Source organism: Mastigoproctus giganteus, chromosome 12 (genome assembly GCF_048544385.1).
Source record: "Mastigoproctus giganteus isolate SK-2022 chromosome 12, ASM4854438v1, whole genome shotgun sequence".
NCBI lineage: Eukaryota > Metazoa > Arthropoda > Arachnida > Uropygi > Thelyphonidae > Mastigoproctus > Mastigoproctus giganteus.
The window spans coordinates 66,644,866-66,666,671 of record NC_143586.1 but is presented as its reverse complement, the minus strand read 5'-3'; the positions used below and the strand labels follow the sequence as shown (position 1 = coordinate 66,666,671).

The 21,806-nt window shown below is 36.3% G+C and overlaps 1 protein-coding gene across 1 annotated transcript in view; it reads right to left on the bottom strand.

Moving 5' to 3' along the window:
- Positions 1–21,806, bottom strand: part of eIF2Bdelta (eukaryotic translation initiation factor 2B subunit delta) — a 139,994-nt gene that overhangs the window by 116,543 nt on the left and 1,645 nt on the right. Inside the window, exons 2-3 of the mRNA XM_090385680.1 lie at positions 15,173–15,374; positions 5,159–5,192 (exon numbers count right to left, since the gene is read on the bottom strand). Coding sequence (XP_090241806.1) covers positions 5,159–5,192; positions 15,173–15,316 — 178 coding nt within the window. The 5' untranslated portion in view covers positions 15,317–15,374. The remainder of the gene's footprint in view (positions 1–5,158; positions 5,193–15,172; positions 15,375–21,806) is intronic.

The window sequence follows — 21,806 nt, the reverse complement described above, 5'->3', positions numbered from 1 at the left end:
GTACAGCTTGTCTGGCATATCTGAGAGAATGTCTGTGACAACCTCAAGGACTCTTGAGGCTGTCACACTGTTTTTGAGGTTGCTGTGACCCTTGAAGTTGTCACACTGACTTGCCACTGTTTTTAGATCACAATCTCTTTTTCCGATTCAAAAACACAGTGGGATGGGGAATAAACATCCTACCTAAACTAAACATCCCCCTCCTCGATGACACAAAACAATCAGAAAGAAAACGCCTCGACTTGTCAATCACTGCTTTCCCCGCTGTTAGATGGGGTACTCTAATCTGGACTTCAGCCGTGGTTTCAAAGGCTTCATGAGGGAAATTCTTTGCCTGAAGAAAGAATGAATCACACATCAAGATTCTGAAATATTCAAACATTAATGAAGTCCAAATCACTCGATCAGATTGATGACTCACCATTCAAGAAATTGAGGAAATGCGTCTTTCATTTAGGTCATTTCGACTAAGAATTGGGGCATGAGATGAGCACGCACAAAGACAGTACTGAGTCCTCATTTTATCCACGTTGTTTGAGCAAATTGTGTCAGATCCTAAAGTTTTAACAAAATTTGTAACGGTGATGAGTCTTAGAAGTAACCAGAGACCATGGGTTCTAATTGGATTCCATGGTTTCCAATTTCTATTTCCCAATTGGAAATCATTGTAAAAAAAAAAAAAGGCTCAGTAGTCAAAATCACATCTGAGGGTCATGCCAATTGCATTTTTTGATGACACCAAATTTTACTATATTTTTTTTTTTCCTCAATCCAAATTCATTCTGCAATATGTCCCTGTTAATGCAAGCTACTACCACAAGTGTTTACACAGATTGAGAGATGCAACTTTCAATAAATAACCCAAAAAAATTATTGGATTTGGCACCATGTTACTTTTGGCTGCTGCCAAAATTAAAACAGGACATCAAAAGGAAAATGATTTGAGTCAATTCAAGAAATCCAATCAGACATGATGGACTGCCTAAAATAGTTCACAAAAGACTTACAAAGATGTTTTGATCAGTAGCAGGCACATTAAAACAACTGTGCATTTGAAAAAGGAGATTGTATTGAAGAACATTACAATGAAAACATTTACCATTGAATAAATAAATTTTTTTTTTTTGCAACATCCACTGAAATTTTTGATCAACCTTGTCTTCTACTTGCACCTTCATGATGTTGATGGAACTGTTAGTAATCCTGCTTATGCTCCATGTGCAAAGTCAGAAACACTGTAATTAGTACATATAATTTTATAAATACAAAATACTAAGTTTTGGTCCTTGAGAATTATCACAGAAATGCTATTAAAGGCTGTTACTTGGGAGTCTACTGATGGAGCTGATATTCAGGCCTCGGTGATGAGTCAAGTGAGCCGAATTTCATCAGTCTGGTCATTCTACAAAAAAACCTAATCTTCTACTTGCACCTTCATGATGTTGATGGAACTGTTAGTAATCCTGCTTATGCTCCATGTGCAAAGTCAGAAACACTGTAATTAGTACACCGGAAGTGACCACCTAGGTGAGTGAATCATAAGCAGGGGTCAAGGTGTGGTGTCCACAACACATAGAGGAATGGCTAACCCTCTGTGTCAACAAAATTACTAATGGTATATAACTCTCCTCACCTGGTGTAGTAAGATTGCTTACTGGCGGTTTGAAGTAGTGAAACTAGATTTAGAGCAAACCCCCCCCCATCTCATCTGTCATGCTGTATGGGCCATGTTTTTGAGGTTATGATAGACACTGCAAGGGTACAGCTTTAAGATGGTCTTTGCAGACTGGCCACTTGATTGTCCATCAGACCAAACTTACACATAATATGTGGCTTCCAGATCAGCTAGCACATAATCTCACTGCTACTACTTTTTTGGCTAGTGAATGGAGTGGGGGGGGGGGAATCTTGAGTAGTGTGTATGTACAGGAGACACTGCAAAGGCATTGTTACATCCTCAACTCTACACTCATCTCTGTTACTTTAATTATTCACTCTGTGAATCATTTTGCTGCAAATTCCAATTTTAAAACTACTCTTTTTGATTTTGAGGCTTAAAATATCTTTATCCCATTCTGTCAAATTCATCTGTTGCACCTATCATTCTCCCAACTATACAAATTGCACAGAACTTTTTGACACTCAGCTTTTTAACTTTATGGACAGTGAAGGCAATTTTCCTTGGTGATTTTAATGTTTGACTCCAGCCTGCTTCAGTTTTCTAGTTACACAGATCCAGCTGGTCACGACATTGAGGCTACTGCAATTACTAATGACCTCACATAACTTGTTAATTTACCTATCAGAACACTACATACCTAACAGTCTTCATTTTTTTCTCAAAGTTGATTATGTTGTAGAGCAGATATCTTTTAAAGGCACAAAAGATGATAATGTGTACAAACTGGCATTAGTGACATTAAGAGTAGGAGATCAGTGGACTTACTTAACAAGTACAGGACAATGTTGAAAAAAAAAAAAAAAAAAAAAGTCATGAGTCATGGTTAAATGTCAAAGTGTCTGTGATTCTGCCCATACACAACAGGAGAGAGTTGTTGTTGTTATTTGGTTTTTAGGAGCATTAGCAACTAAGGCCATACTGCTCCAGGGATATGCGGTGGTCATTCCCTGACCTTTCTGCATCTTCCGTATTTGGTGGTCACGGGCTCGAACCCCGGTCTAATCAAGAAGTGTGTGCTACGCACTGCTGCTCCTGCCCACCTGGCTACGGAGGTGCCACAGGAGAGAGAGCATATGATGAGAGCCTTGTCAATCAATCTGACCCTGGAGAGGCTGTACAAGACTCGTAGGGTAGAATTTTTCTCAGCATGGTCTGTGCTTGTTAACAGGAGAGACTGCTATTACAGGAATGGATACAATTAAAAGCAGAGGTGAAAGTGATTCTTGCACTGCTTCTATTGGAACAAGTAGCAGCCTGGAAAGCAAGGCACTGGGGATTTCAAGGACTGCTGGGAGTCATTATGGAACAAGTAAATACATGGGCTGTGTTAGGGTAACTAAAAGTAAGAACAGGTGCATACATACTTGCATGTACACCAATGCTAGGAGCAGAGTAAATAAATTTGAAGAATTTGAAGTGCTGGTTAAGACATCAAATGCAAACATTGTTGGGATATTAGAGAAGTGGTATCACTCAGATATAAGTGATGCAGAATTTAAATATGGGGAGTACAATGTGTACATAGAGGACAGAAGATGTTGTTGTTATTTGGTTTTTAGGAGCATTAGCAACTAAGGCCATATTGCTCCGGGGATATGCGGTGGTCATTCCCTGACATTTCCGCATCCTCTGAATTTGGTGGCTCAAGGGCTCGAACCCCGGTCTAATCAAGAAGCATGTGTTACGCACTGCTGCTCCTGCCCTATGGCTATGGAGGTGCTGAGGAGGACAGAAGAGGGGGAGGGATTATGCCCTTAGTTAATTTTAAGTTAAAAAGCAAAAAACCTAATCTAGTGCATCTAGTCGACATGGGTGGCCAGTGTAATGCTGAGTCAGTTTGGTGTTACACCAGCACTGAAAAACAAAAATTAGAGTATGATTGTGTTATATAGGCCTAATGACTCTAATGAGTACAATGAACAACTGTACAGGAGAGAGCGGGCCAGTAAATCAGAATGACTTATAATGGGAGATTTTAATTTTCCAGATATTGACTGGAACTTGTGGGTAGGTCACTCACACACTAGCAAAGAGATTGGATTACTGTTTTCTATAGCAACATGTTAGAGAGGCAACCATAGGAAGTAATAATCTTGATCTGATTAACAGCAGTGATTATTCATGCATTACGAATCTGCAGATAAAACAACCACCAAATGGCAGTGATCACAGTGTACTAATGTGGAATTTACTTAAAGATGTAACTACCATCAAGGGTAAAGGGAAGGATTTTTGCTTTCATAAAGATAACTATAGTGGTTTCAGACTAGTTTAGTTTAAAGTCTATAATATAAACTAGTCTGTAATCAAGTCATACAGGAGTTAAGGCAAGCGAAAGCAGATTACGAGAAATCTTTGGCAAAGAATGCAAAGAAAAACAGTTAAGACTTCTTTACTTATGTAAACACTAGAAAGAAGGGAATGAATCAGATTGGCCCACTTGATATCAATGGTTCGACTGTTGATGATCCTGCTCAGGTCACTGACAAACTGAATGAGTATTTTGCATCTACATTCACACATGACAAATTCTTTAGGGAAGTGGAGGCCTCTGTATTTTGCAATTAGATAGTCAATTTCTCTTTCTCTCACTGCACACTTTAGGTGATGATAGGTGGCTCTTAACTAATGCCAGTATTCAAGTTTCAGCACTTTCTCTAAATATTATCCTATATTAATGATCTTCTTCCACTGGCCATAAATCCTATTCACAATTTTGCTGATGATAGCACACTACTTGATATTGAACAAGCAGTAGGACATTCTAATTTCCAGTTTTAGAAAATCTGCCCTATACAAAGAGATTAAACTTCTCAAATATCTACCATGAATTTCTTAAATACAAATCTCCAGGTAGTTCTTCAATGGGGCAAACAAAACTTAGTCAAATTTAATCATTTTAAAACTCAGTCCTGTCTTATTTCTTTCAAAAAAGAGTCTACTGCTCCCATGCTCATCTTCAATAATATACAGATCTCCAGACAAAATCACATATCTCTGTTGAAGATTACGCTACCTTCTAATCTCTGCTGGCATAAACACCTTACAAATATTGTTTTTCAGTATAAAAAAAAATTGTATTTTTCTCTTTCACTCTCTTTACTTTTCTTCTTAGTTGCTACTAACTCACCCCAATTTCAAATGCACCCTATCATGGAATATTTTCCTGGATCTATTCAAAAGAGGTCAGTCAGTTACTTAAAAGACCCATCTTTTATGAAGCCTGTACATTCTCTGTCTTACAGACATTCAGTTTCTGCTGCATGCCTCTTTCACAGATACTTATATTGATACTGTTCTTCTGACTAGCATCTTCAACTACACTGCTCTTTTCCAAACTAGTCTGAACAAGTGCCTCAACATCTGTATAACTTGTTTGTAAACAAAATTTGAGACAAATAAAAATTGAAATAAATAAAAATGTGATATACAGAAAAAAAAAAAAAAAAAAAAAAAATTATTTACAGACAAACATACCTTCCTTCTTCTGATCAGCCACTGGTGGGGATCCCTAGAAAATGCAAATACATTTTTTTGTATACTGACATCAGACTTTCAAATTTCTAAAGTTACCTTTGGAAACTGATTATTTTAAATTTTTTCTTGAGATATTGTGGGGAACAGAGAGAGAGAGAGAGAGAGAGAGAGAGAAATCTTGAAATAATTTTAAGTGCCTTTCTTTGGTTAGTTATTACTAATATTTTCAGATTTTACATAGTAAAATGAATAACTTCAAATGGTTCAAAAACAACAGCAAGTCTCTTTTGTTTTGATTAGTAATATGTTCATAAGAAATCACTTCAACATTATTTTATATATCTGAAGTCTTAACAACTAACCATTATTCTGTGGCCTTTGTAGGATTTACAAGGACAATATTACAATTTTGTTCTTTCACACTGATCATCGGAAATACTTGTATATCAACAAATAGCAGTTTGAATATGGTGGTTAGTTGTGAAGAAGCAGAAACTTTTAGAAAACTACTGAATATGTAAGTATATAAACAACTACAATGCTAAACAGGGAAAGCAACACATTCATAATGCATTGTATTTTTGTGATATACAATATTATCTGGAATGGGACAGCACTTCTCAAACTGATTTGTACAAGGTCATCAATAAAAGATACCAAAGTTCTGAATGCCTTTTTTTTTTTATGTATTGCACTAGCATTGGTGAGCTCGGTATCATTAAACACATAAGACATGGGAGTTTATTATCCAAGTAAAAACATATTCAATATAAGACTTGTGCACAAAAGACTATTTGCAAACACTGATTGGCATAACTGCAGCCAATGTATCTTCTGAGATGCCTTCCACAGCTGCTATGATTTTGCCTTTGCGCAATGTCCTTTGCACAAAAATAAGTGTCACAACCATCAACATTTATGAAGATTAGCATAACATGAATTTTATTTAAATTTTATATTAGCATATTTCCTTTAAGTATCATCATTTATTATTTTAGTAAAGGTTTAATACTAAAAGTTGAAATCACTGGGAGGGGGAACAAAACAAACATCTGAGGGCTGCATACAGCTTGAAGGCCACCAGTTTGACATACCCATTGTAGACACTGTCTTTCAGGAATCTCCACAGGAAATAATCAAGGGATTCAGATGTGGTGAGTAGAGTGGCCAGGATCATTCAATCCTATATCATCCAAGAGATCAATAAAGACAACATGACAAACTGCATTTCATCACATATGTGACCTTTATTAACTTAAAAACTGCTTATCTCTCTTTGGACATTTTCTGGTAGCAAATCTCACTTTAAACTCATACTGTACTGCAACAAAAATATTCTGATGAAGTGTTTTCACACAAAAAACACTGTGCTCAATAGTGTACTCCATCTTACTAACAGAATTTCCCTGCTAGGGTGCTTTATACAAAACAAATAATAAAAATAAAAGAATAAAATAAGTAAATTAAAAAACTTCCATGTCTTATGAGTTTAATGACACCAAGCACATCAATACTGGTCTGATACATCAAAAGATACAGGTATTTAGAACTACTATGTCCTTTCTTAATTACCTATCAATTTATATCTATGATAGTACAAGAGTAATAAATAGTCATGAAAATTCTTCCAATGATAACAACAAAGGCACTACTGTGGCAGGTTTCAAGTGTAATGCATACAATTTTAGCAAAGTTCAGTCATTCCATGACAAGCAAATCATCTGCTTGCACCATCACACTGGTGAGAATGTTGGTAGCCCTAGGTATATTCCTCACATACAAATATAATTATTATGGCTGAGGTGACCAATGTATAACCTAATGTAAGGGTCAAAGTGCAGTGTTGCCCTGCACTTCAAGCCCTGTGATGTGTAATACATCACTTAGCGCTTCATTAGCTTGAGGGAGAAAAAATCATGGTCTCCAGAGTAATGGCCCAGCAACTCCCTGTCGTTTTTGTAATTCAATATGGATCATGTCTTTTGAAAGTATAACAGGCATCATGGCAAGATCACATATTACTTATGTTTCGAGGGTACAGCTTTAAAATAGTTTTGAAAGCTGGCTGCTAGATAGTTCACCAGGCCAAAGCTATTGGTAATACTCTAAAAGGAATTTTGTTCAGCTAATTGCCTCTAACTCTGCCCAAAAGGGCAGGAGGCAGTGTGAGTAGTGTACATTTCGGAGGGGGAGGGGCTGCTGAAGAAGCTATGTTAAATTAAGGAGCTGGATACATATTTGCTGTGTATATGTAATTTTGTCAATTACATCAATGCATCACGAATAGTCAAATTAATGAAACACACTTATCTGCATAAATGACTAAACCTCCAAAAAATTTCCTACTTCACATTTATTTGTGAACTCAGTTCTAACTTCAATGGTGTCCAATTCCATCAACAACTAATCAAGCCCCACTTACACTTTATGACAGAATCTCAATTATCAGCCTCTCAACCATCACTCATCTTATTTGTCCTAATTATTTGCTCTATGATTACTTTTACTTTAAAGGTAGTACTTTAGTGTACAGGTCCACTGGTGTTCCTTGTCAGAGATTTTTTACTCTGGAATCTTCCTTTTTTTATCACTTGATTTAAAATCTTTTTATTCCATTTCATTAAATTTTTTGTTTCCTCTATCATTCTCCCAACCATACAAATCACTCTGAACTTTTTGACTTTTTTTTTTTTTTTGATTCAACTGAAACACGAATCTGTTTAATCTAATTTTTTCAATAGTGAGGTAATTTTCCTTGGAGATTTTAATATTCCCAACTCCAGCTGACAGAGCTCTGACACTTTTGCTATAATCTCCAGCATCATTTTTTGCTTACAATAAAGTTTGTAGCAGTTTAAACAATTTATTTATAAATCCATACTTAAGATTTTGAAAAGGCAATGAGTAGAAAATTTCCTTCTTGTCTGCATTGTAGTCATTTTCTAGTGTTTTGCTAAAGCTACAGGCCGCAACTTCTGTCTATCCATACTCCCATATCTCTGTTACATCATGGTGGTGCTACTGAATCCTCATTTAAAGATAAAGCTGATCTTGATAAATCTCCTCCTCCACCTTACTAAATATATTCCATTCAATGCCTCCCTTTGTCTTCTGATAAGAAGATATTAAAAGAATCCCGAACAATCTTGCTGCCAAGGTATCTTCAAGTATGATGGTGACATTTTATGACATGTTTTTATAACAGCATCTAAGGCATTATTAGGAACTGGCTGGATACCAGTAAATTTCCATGAAGGAGGAAAAACACCAGCAGAATAACAGTCTAAAAAATGGTGACACAAAAAAAGTGGTTAACTCTGGAGCATATTTTAAGAACAACTGGTGAAATGCCATCAGCAGGCCTCTGTGACAGTAGTCTTCAAAGATATTAAAAATCCTGAACCACACTGATACTAAGATATCTCCAAGTACTAATAGCATGTTGTTTTTATTACATGTTTTCATAATGGCATCTAAGGCCATATTGTATTGTGTGCATTATGCCTATACAAGGGCTGTTCACAGGCTGATCTGCATGTTTTGAGGCTGCAAAACCTGGAATAACTCATGGGAGGAAACCCAACGTCCTACTCATGAAATTGGTTATAGTCCCAAAAAAGGCTTTTAAGAAATTTCCGAGTCTCCAATGGGATTCAAACCAGACATCTCCAAATGAGTGACAAGCAGTGAAGCCACTACTATCACAGAGGACTATTGTTGGCATTTCTCCACTTGTTGTTGAAACATGCTCCACAATTAACTATTGTGGAGCATGTTAACCATCTTTTTACACTTTCTTATCCCACTGGTGTTTTTCTTCTGCGTGAAAATTTGCTCATATCCAGCCAGTTCTAAAAAGAGTGACAATTCTCTGCCTTCTTTTCAATTATCGTCCCATTGCACTTTACTCTTTCCAAAGTAAGGGAGAAATTCATTGACCACTAGCTCTTACATAGGAGAATATCCAACTCCCTCCTCAGGAAATTGGCTATGGACCCCACAAAAGAGGCCTTTAAGAACTTTCCATCTGAAAATCTAAAACTTCAATCTGATCAATGATTCATCAGCCAATGTATCACAATCCAATAGTGATACATTGGCTTATACTGCTCACCTTTGGTCATGGAAAAATTTATGGGAATATTAACAAGGACATGTTATTTAGGTTTCTTTATCTGGAAAAAACATACAATAAAGTATCAAAAAAACTGCTCTTTTAGATTTTAAGAAAAGATGGAATCAAGAATAATCTTTTAAGGAAATAAACAGTTTTTATAAAAATGGAGTAAGGCAGGGTTGCACCTTTTTAAAATTTTTATAGGCCATTTAATAAAAGACTAAGTTACTGACAAAGTTGAGGGTGAGAGATAAAAATTCTGCAGATGATACTGTGCTGTTAAATAAAATCTTTCAGTTATTTTTTCTTCAATAAAGATATAAGATTAGACATGGAAATAAACAACAGGATTAGTGAAGCTGGAAGTGTAAGGCATATCACTTGGGGGGAGAGAGAAATTAGCCAAGAGACAGTGGTTTATAACAGTTTTTAAATCTATTACAATATGTCTGGTTGATCAAATTCTTCAAAGGAAGGTTGTCCTGCAAGAATGGTAACAAGGAGGCAAATATAAGAGAGGTTCAATCATGATGTTCTGTTCAGAAATGAGGACAAACTCTGCATTAAGAGGCCACTTGAGCTCTGATGGGGATTTCATTTGTAGGATGAATCAACACAGTACATTAAGCAATTTTGGTCCACCTTTGTGGTTGTACTGGATTGCCTTGTTATTTTTGTGAGGTTGACAACTATATTTCATGTGACTTCCTGAAAACATGCACTTACGTTAACTGAAAGTGGTGGCTTCTTCATATGAAATAACAATTTTCTTCAACAGTTCTGTCTTGGCTGCCAAATTGTCACCACTGAGGATGCTAACTTTTAGAGGATGAGAGAGATGGGCTTTTTCAAAGATTCAAAGATCTGAGGCAGTGTTGAAAAATTTGTTTCGTGCTGGACCATATTAAGTATGAATTTATAAATAACTTGTTTTTGTTGCAAGTTGTATTGGATAACTTCAATAAAGATCAGTACTGGTTTCTACCCTAGGTAAGATGTTACTTAAAGTCCTATGAAACAATCTGTGTAAGGGAGAGCTAAGAGACTATTCTACTAATGTTCTTGGGAAAACGATCACTCCCCGGAAGATTAAAGGAAACCACTATTACTTCACTTCACTTTTTAAAAAGGGTGCAAAAGACATACCTGCCTCATTTCGACCCATACACAAAGCCAACCCCCTAAGCAAGGTCACTGAGAACCTCCTTTACTCTCAGCTCTGCTGCTTCATGAAAAACAAATTCAGCCACATTCATCACTGCTTCCTTAATGGGCAGATCAACAGTGACCAGCCTACTCACCATAGAACATGACATCAAACATAGCCTTGATAATAACAATCAGATAGACATCATATATCTGGACCTATAAAAAGCCTTTGATTCGGGTACCACACAAGTTGCTTTGCCTCAAATTAAAACACATAGGTTTATCAAGTAATGCCTTATCTCTTATGTCTAATTTCTTTGACAACAGGAAAAGTAGTGTTCTTTTTGAAGGAAGTTGCTCCTCCACCTTCCATATACAAAGGGGAGTCCCACAGGGTTCTCCTTTGGGGCCACTACTTTTTTGCTATATATATTAATGACATACAAGATTGTATGCAACATGATAACATCAAAGTGCTCTCATACACAGATGATTTGAAAATATACAGAACCATCAAAACAACACAAGACTGTGAATCACTGGAAAATGGACTAGACACTATCACCAGATGGATTACAAACAATAGCCTAACATTAAACTTAAACAAATGTTGTACCATGTCTGTCGCAGACTATCACAAAAAACACAAGATTAACTATCCTTATAAAACTAATAACCATGAGCTATTGAGAATACAAGAGATTTCAGATTTGGGAGTATGGTTTTCTGACAAGGGAAACTTCAACACACATGTAAATAAAACCACAGCAAAGGCCTCCAAATCCCTTGGACTGCTCAAAAGAATCTGCTTCGACTTTAACAGCATATAGCTCATAAAAACAGCTTGCATAATGATAATCAACCCAATTCTAGAATATGCCTCACAAGTCTGGAATCCTCACACCAAAATTCTTAAAAAACAACTGGAACGTATTCAGAAATCCACGGTCAGATTCCTAGTGTACAAATCCAGGTTGGAAATGAACACAAAATCCTATGATGAATGGTGCATTCACTTCGGGATGGCACCACTCTACCAAAGAAGGGCTGAGGCAGACTGCAAATTCCTAATGCGTCTCGTGGCTGGAAAGTTGGATGCCCCCGAGCTGCTCTACCTCATCAATTTCAGCTGTCCTCCAAGAGCATTGAGAAGACACAATATGCTGGCACAAGAGCCATTCATAACTGATCAACTTAGATTTCATTACTTCAACAGATTTGCAAAATTGCTAAATGAATCCAACATTGATATTCTGGATGAAGACATCAATATCAAAAAAGAGTTGCAAAGGTTTTTAATCAAGTAACTAGAAAATGAAAATAAATGATTAACTTAATAATAATGATAAGAAGAAAATAAAAAAAAATAGGTATATTTTAGCTATAAATTGTTCAACAAACAAAGATAATAAATAACAAATATAATAATAAGAAATAATTAAATAAAATAAATAAATAAACAAAATAAAAACTGGATAACTAAAAGAATAATAACACAAATCAATCAATGTAATGGTGAACAAACCAGAAAAGATAACAATAAAAATGCTTAGAAATACAAATTTCTCTGTCACCCCAGCTTTTTGTATAGTAAGATATCCATTGTATATGTTGTAAATTGACATTGTATATTAAGATCTGACATTGTATACTGACTGTAAATAGAATTATTACTGTATTGCTACCGTCATATTCCTCCTCTGTAAGGCTTCAGCTGTTTTGGAGTAATAATAAAAAAAAAAAAAAAAAAACAGCAGAAACTGAAATAGCAAAGGTCAGAAATGAAATTTTTTAGACCAAGTTCACCTATTGGGTTATAGAGATTAAATGAATATGCAGGTTCCTCACTTCCAGTGGCAAAACATATAGTCATACAAACTGTAATCCACAAGAAAGTTCCTGAGAGAGAGAAATAGAGAGAGATAAATGGTATTTATTTTGTAAGACTGTTCTGAATCAAAATGAAGGACAAGGATACGATGCATTCCCATCCACTTTTGCCAATCTGGATACACATATTAGATGAAAAGAATATATTTTAGCATATGTAGTAATGAAGTTACCTGATTATTCTCATTACACTGCACTGGCAAAATTGAAAGAGGTATGTATACCATGGTCATTGATAAAGGAAAAATATAGGTGCTACTTGGGTTTTCTATGCAGGAGTGTTTGTAGGAGTGTAATTAATATAAGAAGTGTTTTTATTAGGTCCATAAATTATAAATTTATAGCACTACAAGTGTGATTTTATAATGTAACTGTATCACAAAGTACATAACATAATTTAAAATAATGTAATTTACATATAAGTTAGTACAAGAGTACATCATGTCTATACATAGCCAACTACTAAGTAGTTGAAAAATGGCATAATTTTTAAGTATATCTCACATTGTAAATACATTCACAATGAGTTACCATGATATTGCACTACCTTGAATAAGTAATGCTTCGCCAATGGAGAAGACTACTGTTACTTATTCTTGGTGGATACCGCCACCCATGATGTAATAAGTAACACTAATTTTTCCCATTAGTGAAGCATTACTTATTTGAGGTAGTGCAATATCATGGAAAGTCATTGTGAAGGAACTGTCAACCACTTAGTAGTTGGTTATATATAGATATAATGCTCAAACACCAACTTATACATTAGTTCACTTCCATGTAACCTGAGGCTATTGCCCTAAATGTATTACGTAATAATGTAATTTGTACTAGTGTAAAATAAAGGGATTAGTGTAGCATTATTATTTTCAAATCTCTTAGTTTCATGTATTATTTTTAAAATACAGTTGGACCAAAACCATGCCTCACACTAGAGAAGCAAAGCAAATAGCTAAAGGTAGTGGAAATGCTTTGGTTTTGGGGGAGGCTGCTGAGGGCAGTTTTCCTACAAATTAGGATTATATTATATGCTCTACTTGTTCCTTCTTTGCAAAGCCACCTTTAGCAGGATATAATACAACTAAGGAGGATGCCTTTGTGTGTGTTTGTTGCAAAGATCATTAGGAGGTTAAGTGCAAATTCAGTGTTCCGATGGGATTATACACATTTTATGGGATTATACAAGTACATGAAGAAAAGGATTGATGCCCTCAAAGGATTAAAAGGGAGAGATCCATCAAGCACTCTGCAGTTCAGTCTAACACTAAAGCCTACTCTCTAGTAACACAACACAACGCAACAACATACTCCACAGCAAAATCCTTCATCCCATAAAAAGTAGCAAGAGTTGGTGACTCAAACGTTAGGGAAACAGGAAATATATTGTGCAAAAAGGACAGGTGGAATAGGACAGGGTATTATGCCAGGGGCTAAAGTTTATGACATTGTAGAGCAACTATCATCTTCTAAGGTTGTAAAAGTTCTGCTGTTTCTTGTTTGCTAGAGTGAGTACATGGGACTTACTTTTAGATTACAGTGTTATATTTAGTTATGCATCAAATAAATACAAGGTCCAGGCACATTATTATAACCACCTACCTAGTATCCAGAATATGCGCCTTTCGCAGCATGCACCACAGCCAGCAGATGTGGGAGGGACTCACTAAGTCCGCAGAAGGTTGCTACAGGTATCTGTGACCATGCAGACTGCAGTGCACCCCGGAGTTCCTGTAGATTCCTTGGTGGAGGATCCATTCATCTGATGTGTCGATCGAGGTGGTCCCATAGATTTTCAATTGGGTTAAGATCCGGGGTAATTCGATGGCCAAGGCAGTAGCTTGAAGTCTTCGTCGTCCTCCTCAAACCACTCACGGACAATTCTGATGACATGGCATGGCGCATTGTCTTGCTGATAGATACCATCACCCCCAGAGAACACGGTCAACATGTACAGGTGTACCTGATCGGCGATGATCGATAGGTAGCCATTTTTGTTCAGGGTGCCCTCCAGGGGTATCAGCAGACCCAAGCCATGCCATGAAAACATTCCCCAAGACCATAAAGACGCCCCCACCAGCCTACCTTCTGCCAACAACTGTGTCCGGGTGATTATTCTCAAAGGTTTCACGCCTAATACGCCACTGTCTATCCACTCGGAGGAGCAGAAACCGTGACTCATCGGAGAAGGCCACCCGTTGCCATTCAGATGGAGGTCCAGTGTTGATATTGCTGTGCAAACTGTTTGTGATGAATGGCCGTCAGCATGGTGCTGTCAACAAGTGTCTGCTCCAGAGCCCAATGCGCAACAGGGTTTGCTGCACCGTCACGTTGGAGACCTTTCTGGTGGCATCACAGTTCATTTGGACAGCCAGTTGAGCAACAGTAGTGTGCTGATCAGTCCTGACCAAACGTTTCAGCTCTGGGATCAATGCCGCATGGGGCTCCACAATTGGCACATCGGGTCATCAAAACTGTCCCATTCATCCAGTCTTGATACACTTTCACCACTGCAGCATATGAGCATTTCACAAAGTCCACTGTTTCCAAAATGTTGGCACCCCTAGCCTGATAGCCAATGATCATGCTTTTTTCCAGGTCTGATAAGTCACGTGCTTTGCCCATGACAGAGGCTATTACTGTGTTCACGGATGCTGAACATCAAGCCTTATATGCTTGCAGTGTGTGAACTTGACATGTGCGCTGTATGATTCGCTAGGCGTGTGATGTCTGGGGAATGGTCATAATATCTGCATTGGGGAATGGTCATAATATTGTGACTGAACTCTGTAAAATAATTTCAACATAGCACAATATCTAAATATCACAAATTATAACAACAACAAACAGCTATTGCATACCAAAGAGGCCTTTTCTTTCTTTTTTTTTGACCTTGATTTCTTTCTTAGACTTTTGGGTGATTTTATGGATTCTTGATTCTTGGATATGCTAGGTTCTGCATTTTTATCAGGGTTACTTCTTATACTCTGATTGGTATCACCCATTGTAATTCACATTAACCCAAATGTTTATGATGACCTATGAGGAGTTTGTTCTTGAATTCTGTATAAAATAGAGATGAAAGCTAAACTGGTTATTTCTTTTATTTGGGTTTATAAAATGCAAAATACTATATATACATAATTTATTATGTTGTTTAATAACTTTTGAAAACTATATGTCACATGGTCAAACCCTAAACATTTAAGTTACAGACATATAAGCTGACTCAGAGAAGAAAAACTAAGATATACAGTATTAAAACTTCTTCTGCATGCAAAAGTGATAAAACTTTAACCGACCACATCATTAAATGATTTTCAGACATTGCCAACAATAAATATAAAGGATCACAATCTAAATTTCTTTTAAATATATAATAAAAAATAAAACACTGCTAGTAAAAATAAAAAATACCTAATATGGCTTAGAAAATGTGGAAAGCTAAATTTTACAAGGCATCCAAGTGTATTATGACTTGCCAACTTTTGACTTTCAAAAAGCTGGAAGGAGATGAAGTATTTATAGGAAGGAAGAAACAGGATGGTTTCTGAACAAAAGAGACAAAAAAAAAAAAAAAACCAAGTCCTATGCAAAAAATAGTTTTTAAAACACAGGAGGAAAACAGCAATTATTTAAAAAATGTAGGAGATTTTTTTTTAAAAGTCCACACTGCACTAGAAATTAATAACTAAAAAAAGGCACATTTTATATAAAAACATAGCCACAGGTTGTGAACAATCCCAATACAGCACAATATGCTTTTAAACTTAAGTCTTACCAATATTTCTCTATGGATTTCGGTTTGATTGTGATTATGAATGACTCATCAATAAATTAAGACTGCTTCAAAAAAGATCTACTGGCAGGCTTTGATTGAGAAATGATGAGTCAATAGTACTGCTATTCAGACTTGGCTGTCAAGAGCCTTTCCAGAGCTGCACCAGAAAAAGATCTGAATGACTTAGGATAAATTATTATATTTTATAGTGATATATTTCATCAGGGAACCGATACGTGCACAAGAATACTTATACAGTAGTCCTCAGTCCCCTTAGTATTAGTAGTGGCATATGCTGCAAGAAAGCAAGCTTATAAATGTACAGCCAAAAAAAAAAAAAGAAAAAGAAAAAATCTATCCAATACCTCCAACATCAGCAATTAACCACTCGCTGGCAGACACTGCAATTCGCAGAACAGTGTACCTTTCTTGGAAAGAGCACCCCTTTGTTCCCACTCATAAATCTCATTGCCCTTCTCTGTACTCATTACAGCAGTTCTACATCCTTCCTAAAATGAGGCCTCCAGACCTGTAAGCAGTACTCAAGGTGTAGCCTGACCATTGCCTTATACAATCGGATAATCACCACCTTATCCCTTCTAACAAAATTCCCGTATATCACTAAATTCCTATATATTACCCCCAGGTTTTTTTCATTCACCATTACCCTAATTATGTTATACTATACAGGTGGTATGTTTCTCTGGGGTTACTGCTACCCACATGCAGTACTTGCATTTGTCAATGTTAAACTTCAGTTGCCACTTCTCAGCCAATCTGCCTTACTTTTATAGATTCTGTTGCATTGGCATACCGTCATTAACAACCCTCCCAACCTTTATATCATCTGCAAAATTGGACATTAAGCTTGATATACATTCATCAATATCATTGATAAATATAGAAAACAACAAAATGGGCCCAACACCGAACCCTGTGGGACTCCACTAAGAACATTAGTTCATGAAGAGGAGTGTCCAATGATTACCACTCTTTTTTATCTTCTTCCACTTAAACATCCCTTTATCCACAGCAACAACCTGCCCTTAATGCCACACTGCTCCAATTTTTACAGCAGTCTTTTATGTGAAATAGTATCAAAAGCCTTCCTGAATTCCAAGTATATGATGTCAAAATTATTTTTTGCATCCAGTTCCTTGGTCACCTCGGTCTAACAGATTGATTAAACAACACTGTCCCCTTGACAAATTTATGTTTTGATTGCAGTATAATAGTATGCCTGTCCAACTGATCCTGCATTACCTCTTTAACCAGTGATTCCATTATTTTCCCTGGAACAGATGTTAAGCTAACATTTCTGTAAATACTCCTATGATATAAATGAATATGATATAAACTTTATTATTATTATTATTGGTTTCTCTCATTTATTTTCATTTGATTTTTTAACTGTGTTTAGCAAATCACAATTAACAGATTACCATTTTCAGTTCAGTAAAAAAAAAGCTAAAAATTAATTTTTATCTTTTATGTTGTTGTTTGGTTTTTTTTTTTTTAGGAGCATTAGCAACTAAGGCCATATTGCTCGGGATATGCGGTGGTCATTTCCTGACCTTTCCGCATCCTCGGTATTTGGTGGTGACGGGCTTGAACCCTGGTCTAATCAAGAAACGTGCTACGCACTGCTGCTCCTTCCCACCTGGCTACGGAGGCGCCTTTATCTTTTATAAATTAATTTTTAAAACAAAAGGGGGGGGGGTAAATAAACATCATAGAGAGCATCCTTGTTATAACTGGGGGTGCAAAGGTTAAAAGTTCCCACAGAAATCCAATTTATACTAGTCATATCTGATTTTCTCTAGCATGTGTTTCACATTTCTATGGTCATCTTTACTATGAACAGAATGAATAACAGGAATTGATGAATTCCTGTTATGCATTACAGTGTGAGCAACACAGCTTTCAGCCATCCCAGTGTGAAGCAACACAGCTTTCAAACTTTTACTTGAACTGTCTATAAAAAGACATTACTCTTCTGGATTGTAACTAATACCAGTTTCTTCATAATCAATTTTTTTTTTTTTTTTTTTTTTTGGCTGACGCTGCATAAGCTCGCTTTCTTGCATCATATGCCTCTACTAATGCTAATGCCAGAAACAATAGTACAGATTCTGAAACAGTCTAAAATATGCATAAGTGACATGCTTTACACTGTCATTCTAACCACAGAAAAGATAAACTAATTTACTTCTGTTTCAGGACTGCAAACTATGCACACTCAATTTATGGTCAGCAATCCCAGACTGAAACTTCCCTAACAATTGACTGAGATGAAAAAAAAAAGGTAATTATAACTAAGAATGGTTAATTACGTGCATCATACATCAGAAATTCTTTTAAAAGCTGTAGAAATATTGACCGAGCAGTTGTCTGCCTGCATTTGCCAATTCACCTGGGAAGGCAAGTGATTGAAAAATATGCTTAGTTGAAAAACAGATGTGGTTTTTTTTTTTTTTTTTGTGATTAAGATTATGTGTTCTTGAAGTATTATGACAGAATTACAGAGTTTGGTTATTTTTAAATTATTGCAGAATCAAAATACTGCAGAAATCTGTTGATAAATGGTAATACGCATCAAATTTCTGTAATAAAACACTTTTATTAATTTTTTAATGCAGTGAAAATTCTGTAAAAAAATAATTTTCAGCAAAACATAAATGCCTATTGATTCTGGCTGTAAATAAATAAATAAATAAGATCTTTACTGTAAAGTGCACCGGTACATGCAAGTACCATGACCCTACAATACCCTTCACGGCAACATGGTAGGGATTAACAAGTGGCAGAGATAACCTCGCCGGGATTATAAAGATTAATTATTGGCAGATTATAAAAAAAAAAAAAAAAAATACTCATAGCAAATAACATTGACTTGGAAGGAAAACTAATACAAAATAACAAAAATAATACAAATTGTGATAACAAAAGATATTTTCCTCAAGTCCAGTTTTCTGAGAGTTTCTTGCCCAGCCATAACGATCTGAGATCAATTGGTAGTTGTGGAGACCACGTGCAGATCTAAGATGAGCTGTCTATACTTTTTATCATCTATGATTTTAAATAAGTCAGCATCCAGGGATTGAACCAGATGGAGCTTCTGATAAGGGAGGAACTGATCTTTCAAATGTAGTCTCGAAGGAGGAGCAAAAAGCTTGGGAGTGGAGCAGTGAGCTGGTTGGGGAATCCGCCAGCACACGGTGTCCCAAATGTTGGGGGCTGAGACTCTCCCGGCAATCATTTTTATGGTGAAGATGAGTCTTCTCTCGTGCTTAATGCTGAAAACCTGGTTAAATTCAGCGCTTTGGCCATCGGTGTTGTGTGCTGCTGTGGTGGGAGATGACACTTCCAGGTTGCCCACTTCAGGAGCCAATATTCAGCAGTTTTTAATGGTTTAATTGTGGTGTCTGCAGCTGAGCCCCACAACTCTACTCCATACAGTACACCTCCGAAAATCATCATCCTGATATACATTTTTATCAGGTTTCTGTTGTGAAAGTGTAGCAAGTGCTGCTTGGCAACCCACCGTTTCTTGTTGAATTTAGCACAGAGTTCTTCTATATGATGGAATCGTAATTTTCTGTCGAAGATTACACACCCAGATCTCTATGCTTTTCAATGCAGGGGATCGGGACTCCATCAATCGCAGGCTGAATTATGATTGGTATGGGTTTAAGTGAGAATACCATGATGGCAGATTTCTCAGGGTTCACTTGCAGGTCAAAATTCGTGAGGTACTGCTGTACTTCAGATAAGGTCTTGTTGATGGTTACTGTGGCGTTTTTTTGCTTCATCGGTAGAATTTATTTTTGTTAAGATCTTTAAATCAGCTGCATATGATATCATATTTGTTCTATTGTGTATTAGCGGGTAGATGATAGCTGTGAAGAGAATTCCAGATTCGAAGGTTACTAACTTGTTCTACATAAGTGCTTCACAATCACATTTATGTGCTTCAACACTGTTTGCCCACTCTTGCAAGGACAGATAAGATCTCCTGTCCATCCATAGTGCTATACATCTTAAGTATCTTACAGATGACTAATCAATTTATAAGACATATCAATTTATTTTTTTTTAATATTCAAAAAAAAAAAAAAAAAGGTTCATTTAAAAAAGTGATTTGTTATAGCCAAAAGATCTTACTTTCCAATTATTTGATTGTTACAAACATTGGTAATTTCATCCCTTGAGCAATGAACCACCTAGAACTTTAACATATAATCTGCATGATGTGCAGACTAAAAATATCAGAATAACTCATGGGAGGGTCCAACCCCTCTACCTGAGATTAGCTATCTGCAGACTCAAGTGAAGTTTCCTGTAAGAATTCCTTTGGTCTCTTGACAACATTCAAATTCAGACATCACCAAGCAAGTGGCAAAACTACTAAGTATCATGATTATGTTCTGAAACATTATAATTAACACAGCTGGATAATGACACTAATGTTAGACAATTTTTCAAAAAAAAAAAAAAAAAAACAGGAAAAGGGAAAGTTGAAATAGCTAGACAAAACAAAAAAAAACTGAATTAGGGTTTACTTAGTTCCCAAAGATTAACAAGCAGAAATGCCAATGCTATATTTTGGAGACAATTAGTCTTGCTTTGTCATCAGGCATAAAAATGACCATACTAATAGTGACTAACATCAAGGAGAGAGGGAGAGAGTTAGTTATTATTTGGTTTTTAGGAGCATTAGCAACTAAGGCCATATTGCTCCGGAATATGCGGTGGTCATTCCCTGACCTTTCCGCATCCTCCGTATTTGGTGGTGACGGGCTCGAACCCCAGTCTAATCAAGAAGCGTGTGGTACGCACTGCTGCTCCTTCCCACCTGGCTACGGAGGTGCCAGAGAGAGAGAGAGAGAGAGCAGAACTCTTAGATAACTAGACATTAGATAACATCTAAGTTTCTCATGTTTATCAACTAAAACTGAAAATAATACAGTCAGTTTTAATACTCATTAAGTAAAGAAAATTAATAAAATTAAACACATTTTTGTCTAAATGAAAATTAAATTGCTTAATTTGATTAAGTCCATTTATTACATTGCATAATCATTCTTTCTCCATTAACTTTTTAGGCCATGTTCTCAGTTCATCACTGTTATACAGGGTGTTTCAAAAATGGTCAATAATTTAAAGGTGAAAAGTACAAACTAAAATAAGCAAAAAAGTCCCAGTGAACATCGGGCCGCAAATGAACTGTTTTTGAGATAATGCACATTTTCTTTTAAGATCCGCCACTGACTATGGGAATACTAGTTTAACAAAAAGCTGTGAATCCTTTGCTAAGGATGGGTTTATCAAACATAAGATAATACATTTTTAATTTATGGTTTCAACACCACAGGATTTTACAGATGTTACAGGATGTTCTTTCTAACACCCTTTCCTCAACATCAGGTGTTATGCTTCTGGGCCTACCTGCTTGTACTCCATGTGCAGAGCATTGAGAGAGGGGAAACAGAGAGAATGAGCATAACCTAACCTAAACAAACAAGTCAGTGGTGGATCCCAACTCTGTACAGTTCACCTTGTCAGTGGTGGATCCCAACTAAAATAGTGCTATATCTCAAAAACGATTCACTTAAGGCCCCATATTTACTAGGCTTTTTTTTTCATATTGTAGTCTGTACAGTTCACCTTTAAATTATTGACCATCACTTTTGAAACACTCTGTATAAGAGTTG